Source organism: Miscanthus floridulus, chromosome 4 (genome assembly GCF_019320115.1).
Source record: "Miscanthus floridulus cultivar M001 chromosome 4, ASM1932011v1, whole genome shotgun sequence".
NCBI lineage: Eukaryota > Viridiplantae > Streptophyta > Magnoliopsida > Poales > Poaceae > Miscanthus > Miscanthus floridulus.
Genome location: NC_089583.1, coordinates 85,284,113 through 85,291,447, shown reverse-complemented (window position 1 = coordinate 85,291,447; position 7,335 = coordinate 85,284,113). Strand labels below are relative to the sequence as shown.

General features: G+C 46.1%; 1 protein-coding gene across 4 annotated transcripts; it reads right to left on the bottom strand.

Moving 5' to 3' along the window:
• Nucleotides 1–1,411: 1,411 nt before the first annotated feature.
• LOC136551940 (polyadenylate-binding protein RBP47-like) lies at nt 1,412–5,930 on the bottom strand. Of its 4 annotated transcripts, none has more exons than XM_066543467.1 (6): nt 5,327–5,930; nt 3,829–4,282; nt 2,603–2,664; nt 2,387–2,517; nt 2,168–2,264; nt 1,412–2,070 (listed from the first exon to the last, which is right to left on the bottom strand). In XM_066543467.1, the coding sequence occupies exons 1-6, from the start codon at nt 5,873–5,875 to the stop codon at nt 1,900–1,902; spliced, it is 1,464 nt and encodes a 487-aa protein (XP_066399564.1). In that variant the 5' UTR covers nt 5,876–5,930; the 3' UTR covers nt 1,412–1,899. The 4 variants fall into 4 exon arrangements, 2 of the variants coding, with proteins under 2 accessions (XP_066399564.1, XP_066399565.1); XR_010782718.1 differs by having other exon boundaries at nt 1,935–2,070; nt 2,437–2,517; XR_010782719.1 differs by having other exon boundaries at nt 1,950–2,083; nt 2,437–2,517.
• Nucleotides 5,931–7,335: the final 1,405 nt, after the last annotated feature.

Here is a 7,335-nt window from a genome sequence, read left to right as displayed (position 1 = left end):
TGGATTAGATCTAGGCGGTTCGTAGGTCTGTTGGCATATCCCCTTTTTCACCAAATTCATTGGCTCTACACTACGTATTGATCGAATCTGATTTAGCCAGTGATGTATCTCTGACATATACATGTTAATAACTTAATGGAAAGAATCATTAAAGCTGGGTGCATCGTAGTCGTCATTATAAAATCAATCATAATCCGCGAGTGTTACAGTCCTTAACAGCCGATTTCTTCTCGTATCGGCTATTTAGTCGATTTTTCCGTCTGGCTGCTCCCCAAGCGGCACACTTGGAACTGTCTGGGCAAAAACCGACATGTTCCACCTTAAATTACTGATAAACTTTCTCTCCTTGTCAATTGCAGGTCAAATTGACTGGCACGCCTTCAGGAATTCCCAGGATCGGCTAGCCCTACGTTGAAGCCAAGCGGATCTCCAGCCTTGCTCCATCAAGCAGATCCTTCCGGCTTGCTGTGTGCCAGGCACAGCGACACGTTTTTGCACCGACAGATAAAAAACCATATAACCAACAAAATAAGATACAAATTTAAAGGATGCTAGTTACCCACTTTAAAGCAAAAAGATCATGTCCATCTTTCAAAAACCAAGACCATTAATGAGCATTTTGGTGAAAAATCGATGCAATAATGGAGAGAGAGAGAGGTAGGAAATGACGTCTTCGTAGATGGATTTGCTCAGGATGGGTGGGAGGAGAAAGGAGGAGGCTAGGATTTTAGGCTAGGACACTGCCAAGTCAATTCACAACCCGACAATAATATCGTGTTCCCTGTTGGATCAAGCCATGACCTGGCACTGGTATATCAACCCGGTTGTGATACCCGCCATACCACTGGCGGTTCGTGACTCGTAGTCTGCAGTGATATATCTGGCTCAACTCCGTAGTGAGACAGGCCCTTTGTCAACGTGATCCTAATTATCTTTCGGATTCCTCCAGCGTTCCTCCAAAACAGTGTTTGGCCCCGTTCACGTGCCCTTAAACCTGACTTGATCCGCTTATTTTTTCATCCAAAACAGTGTTTTTCTCTCACAAATTCCTTCAGCATTTCTCCAAACCATCCAGATTCCTCCAGAATTCAGACAAGCGAACAGTTATGACCCGGTAGTGAAGCCGACCAACAAGATCCTAATCATTATTGTCCATATGACCATATTCTACGCTTACGACTCAACGATGAAGCTAGATCACTGCACGCTCTATTACACTGTACACCCGACGGTGTTAGCCGGTAGGAATTGGCTTACGGCCCAGCAATGAAATCAGATCACTGCTAGCTCCAATACACCCGATAGTGATAGGCCGATAAGGATTGTGTTCTACAATAGTGTCAACCAAAGGCCTCTAATCATTTTATATACATCTTCGAGGAAACTAATCATCTTGTATCACTCATCGTATTATATATAGACAAAGATGCATCTGAAACTTGTCGAGCCTCATGTAGTCATGTGGCTGCGTGCCTCCGGCAAACAAACCAACCCATACTGCATTAGTTACTCTTCGCACTAATATAAACCGCCGCATGATCACTGCAAACTCAAGCCAAATCGAATAGCAGAGGCAAAGGATTCCATTAGCTTATTGTTCTGCTTCATGGTAGCATATGCAGCTCCAGGTCATCAAAAATTCTTTTTTGTCGTTGAATTCGACATACCGTGGCCAGCCAATAGGTGTGTCGGACACTCGGACTGTCCGCGGCGCTAGACCCTAGCACGTGTAACAAAACGCACTATACGAGACTAGTCACGGTATCTAGCTCACCTAAGAAAACCGTCGTCGTCTACCTTCTTCATCTTCTACTACCAAGAGGCAAGAGCTACTACACCTAAGCGCCTAATGCCTCCAGGCTCCAGCTTCGAGCGAGGCGTCGCGCGCGGTAGTCCAGGTCAGCTCACTTGCTGCTGGTTGCCATAGAACGGGTAGGCACCGTAGGCTGGAGCAGCGTACATGCCTGGATCAGGGAACGGGGCCGCAGGGTAACCGTAGCCGTTGTAGAACGGGAACGCCGCGTAGTACATGCCCCCGTTATTCCACTGGTTGCCGTTGTCGCCTCTAAACTGTAATAAACGGCTAAACAGTGTCAAAGTTTTTGCTGCAGAGTTTTACAGTATGCTTGCTCGTACTGTAATTCAGAGCATGGCCGGTTAATATTACCTGCTTGTTTGCTGGGTTGCGACCCCATGAAAGACGCACGGTCTGTTTGCCAATAGTACTACCATTTAATCCTTGCAATGCGTCTTCCGCGTTCTTTCTGGCAAAAGGGTGAAGAACAATTTATCAGACGTCATGATGGTAACAGAGTCCACTACACCTGACAAGGATGGATTTGGGGAGCTGAAATGTGGAAAGTATGTCGTATGTGGAGGCTCATACCTCTGAGCAAACTGCACAAAACCACATTGTTTCCCAACTGGAATCTTTACCGAAGAAATTTCTCCATACTGGGAGAAGGTTTGCCTAAGGTCCTCTTCACTAACATTTGGGTCGAGCCCACCCACAAATACCTATGCATAGTCAAACAACTTCGATGAAAAGTGAAAAATTGATGGATAACAAAACATGAGTTGCATGGAATGAATCTTTACTCACTGTTGTGTTTGTCAAATCTCCTCCGTCAGATCGAGCAGATGAACCATTTGATCCAGAAGTGCCTAAAACCAACATGGTTTTTAGAGAACTAGAAATAAATTATCACCATCGTCCAAAAGGTGTGTATGATTCTGAAAGCAAACTTTATTTGGTACAATGTTAGTAGCAATTCACAAGGCATTGTTCCACTGTTATTCTCAGGTCTAAATAAAATCACTATGATCTCCTGTAATATATCAGCTCGTCTCAGTATCTTTCAAAGCAGTGCGTATCTTAAAGTTAAATATAAATCCTTCTTACATGATGTTATAGTCTTTCAAGTATGTGGTGGATTAATCAATAGATATCAACCATGTTTATTTGGATTTACAGAACTAAACTGCCACAAGAATATGACGTTCGTTCTGATCCCAGAACAGAACTGAAAGAACAAATAAGTTGTTAGCATTCTGCCTAATTATCATCCTCACTGAAAGAAGCAGAAAAAAAACACAAATTTAATATGAAGGGTAAAAAACAAAGAGTAAAGTAGATAAACAAGGATGATAAATGCCAAATTTTGTGAAGTTTCCAGTAAAGTGATGTTTCCCATCGTTTTTTAAGTACAGGAAGGAGACCATATTATACCTAATAAGAAGGAAAACAGACAGGTACATTGTAAGCAGTTGGAACATGGAAGACTAGTCATTGACCAAACAAAATGAGAACGAGTCAAAATATAAGAGAGCTTTGAAATATAAAAGGTTACAGCCAGACTAATGTGAAAAAGGTAATTTCCACTTCCCATGAATGCTCAAGTCACTAGAATCGCGCATGATAATATAATGCAGGAGCCACATTCAGATATTGCCTAATAGCAATAAACTGCCATAAATATGATCCCTACCCCCCTAATAGAACGTCAACATTTAAAATGGAGTGACAAAATCAAGAAACACACATTCAATTGGATTTAAAAGTTAAATGCAACTTGAATCATATGAGAAGTGACACAGGATCACAATACTCTCAAACGACCACTGAAACAATTAATAAATAAAATAAATCACTTATGCTCTGTTTAGTTTTAATTTTTTAATTTACAACGGATTATATGAAAAACAAAGAAACATAACAGCATAAACTTGGATACTACAATTCTACAAAGACAAAGATTTGTGAAAGAACAACATCATGAAGAAAGAAGTATGAAAGTAAATATAATAAATGGATACTTTGAACTGAACCTGATGATTTTCTTGGAGTTGCTGGGCCAATTCTCATGGGCCTAGAAGAGCAATACACACCATTCATCTCAGTCATGGCATGTGTCTTCTCACTGTCATCTCCAAATCTCACGAAGCCATAGCCCTTGGATCTACCAGTGTTAGCATCAATTACAACTTTGGCACTTTTGACAGAGGAGTACCTGCTGGAGAAAGCCTCCAGTAGTGTGGCATCGTTGACATCAGAAGCAAGATCGCCTACAAATATGGAATGATCTGAAGCAACATCTGAGCGCCTATCTCCCATGCTAAACGATGCCCAATTTAACCTAAAAGGCTGGTCGGTATTTGGCATAATATGACCACAAAAAACTTCAAGAACTTTTTCAGCTGCAGCATGGCTGTAAAACTCAACAAATCCGTATCCCTCAGACTGTCCAGTCTGCTTATTGCGAATAACTTTAATCGCCACAACCTACAACGTATTATGAGCTATTAGTGCAAGTTTGGACTTAAGGTATCCAAATAAAAAGAAAAGAATGTAGAACTGCATCACGAGATAGGTTTCACTTAAACACACCAAATATCCATCGAAATGGCAGAGTAACCCAGGGCTTAAGGCTTAGTCAGCACCAGCAGCAGCAAAAACTAGAAATGCTTAGTTTGAACTTTAACTATAGGCTTATTTTTCTTCGTTATTACACCCAAAGTTACTGTGTGCTTCACCAAAATATTTCTCCGTGACTCAGGTTTCTCCATATTTTCTCCCAAACTGTTAACATTAGTTGTTTCCTTTTTAGTCATTCAGTCTACTGAAAGACAGCATTGATTCTAACATTCTGTAGCTATTATTGTTCGGTATCCAAATAAATAAGCCATCGTTTAAGCATGTTTTCATCAAGAAAAGAACAAAGTACCCTGATAAACATGGTGTTAGGAACCCAAAACACCTAAAAGGAAATCTGCTAGTCAGGACTGCAACAGGTGTGGTGGCAATGGCACATCACGGGGATTGCCGGTACATCAGGCGGAATATTTTCGCAGACCGAAGGGCCAATCTAACGAGCATGAGGTCTGAGGCACTGGGCACTGCAAGTTTCCAGTTCCAGCTCCAGCTCGCAGATCCATGCCTGCCGTTTACCCAACGGTTTGCCGAACCCGTTTCCTTTTTCAGCACAGTGACGGGAGTGACCCAGTCCCACATCTGCAACTGCAACTACCACCTAGGAGTAGTCTGTCTCTCTCCTGCTCGCGCAGCCCGAGAAACGGGGCACATTTTGGAAACGAACGAACGCATCAAATTGCCATTTTTAGTTGGCTGGTTGAGTTGAGGCTGAGCATGAGCTGAGGGAGAAAACAACACGCGTTTGTCACGTAAACAAAAGAGATTCATGGGCGGGTGCAAAAGAAACATCTTTTTTGGGTTTTTTTTTCGTGGAGCTAGCTGACTCGGGAATATATATAGCACGGCCGTGGGCAAGATCTGTGCTTGCGAGGGCGCGCGCGCATCCGTGCTCACCTCGCCGGTGTAGCCGAAGCAGCTGTGGAGGTAGTTCTCGTCCATCCAGTAATGGAGGTCGCCGACACAGACGGTCTTGTTATCCTCGTGCCCGGCCTGATGCGGCGCGGGGGAGCCCAGGGAGACCGCTGGCACGGGAGCCGCCTGTGGCGGCGGCGGCGCGACGGCGTGGAACGGCACGAAGTGGGCCGCCGCGAACTGGGGCGGCGGTGGCGCCATCTGGTGCGGCTGCATCACCATGGCCGCGGCCCCGGGAGGCGGCGCGAACGGCATGGCTACCCAATGGGCCGGCACCACGGCCGCCGCCGGCGGAGGCGGCGCCCCCACCACCACCGGCTGGTGGTGGTGGTGAGGCTTCTGCACGTCGCCCGCGCCATTCACCGCCGCCGCTTGCATGGTCACTCTAGCACTGCACCCGCGCGGCGCCGGAGGGAGAAAGAGAGGTGGCTGTGGTGGTGAGGTGAGAAGAGAAGAAGGGGCCGGAGAGAGAAAATTTGGAGGCGAGTGGAGGGAAGAAGAGGAGCAGGAGCAGCTCGCGGGAGAAGCCATTTTATGGTACGGCTCCCGCACAGCTCCGGCTCTGGCTCCGGCAGCGGAGCCAGAGCCAAATGTTGCTGAGAGGAGGAGCTCTTCTGGCCAAAAACAGATGAAGAGAAGCCATTTTATGGTACGGCATACAGAGCCATGAAACGGGGCTTCGACGCTCCGGCTCCGGCTCCGGCTCTGGTAGACGTGGAGCAGAGCCCGGCCAAACGGCCCCTAAAGCAGGCGGCGGAGGAGGATATCGGTGAGCGGCGGCAGCTAGCCGTCCGATGGAGCGCGTGGACGGCTGGCAGGCCGTCAGTTGGGGATTTTGACCGCTGATGTCGGCCTGAGCCTGACCCGGCCCCTGCGGGCTACACGTAGACTCGTTTCGGACTTTCGATTAGGGTGCGGATGGGCATGGAGGCATGGAGCGGCCCAGATGATAACGATATTATCAAAAAGAAATATATTTCTAACTAGTTTCATTCATGCCACTATGCCTGGAGAGAAATAAATATAACGGAATCAGAAAAACATGCAGAGAAATAGAGTAAAAGCTTTGGGATCTGTTCGGCTGATCTATAAGCCGCTTGTGTTGATTTGTAAGTTAATTTGTTGGAAGAGAAAAATATTATACCATGATTGATAAGCCAGCTTATAATAGCTACGAATAAATAAAGTTTCCTTTGGATGACGAACATGCAATATCTATTATTAGATCATGCGTGTTGATCAACATGCACCATTCAAATTAATTTTCTGAGGGGTTTTCATCTGTTTATTTATCGGCCTGTTCGGTAGTCTGTATCTGGCTTATAAGCCCTGTCTTATCAGTCAGCCAGCAGTGGTTTCCTCTCACACCAAACCAGCCAACAGTACTTTCAGCCATGACTTATAAGCCAATCCAGCCGCTGTATATCAGCGTTTATTGTAAGGGGACGCCGAAGAAACAAAATGGACAAAAAAAAAAAAGAAAGAAAAGAAATTACATGTTCTTTTACTGAACCTGAATCTATCGCATGAACCTGCTGCTTGCGGGATAGTGGATCGGATATGCATCGCAGTCGCCAGTCGCAGCCAGAGAAAACAACCGGGTGACTGCAAGTTGCACCCACAGATTCAGACTCTAGCACTTGTCCACTCTGCCGCGCCCGGCGCCACGGACAACCAAGCCCTATCATCATCATCGCATAAAGAAAACAGGAGGCATAGCATGCGACTGGGACTCTGGGTCTGGGAGGGAGGCGGCCGAGGATAAAACCACATGTCAGGGCGTTCCACGGCCCTGCGCGCTGCGAGTGATAAGCGGCCAAAGGCTGCTCGGCTGGGTGCGCCTGCACGCCGCAGACCTTGCGCTGGCATCAGGTCGCCTGCCTGCCTGCCTGGGGGCGCCACCGTCCCTCCTTGCACCGTTGAGTGCTGAGTGGGCATTTTAGGGCTGTTTAGATTCCAAAAAATTTTGCGCAGTACCTGTCACATCGAAT

Coding starts and splice junctions, on each gene's coding strand:
- LOC136551940 (XM_066543467.1), bottom strand. CDS start 5,875: ATGGCTTCTCCCGCGAGCTGCTCCTGCTCCTCTTCTTCCCTCCACTCG. Junction 4,283..5,326: donor GCTTCGGCTACACCGGCGAG/GTGAGCACGGAT, acceptor AATACGTTGTAG/GTTGTGGCGATTAAAGTTAT. Junction 2,265..2,386: donor TTTGTGCAGTTTGCTCAGAG/GTATGAGCCTCC, acceptor CCCTTTTGCCAG/AAAGAACGCGGAAGACGCAT.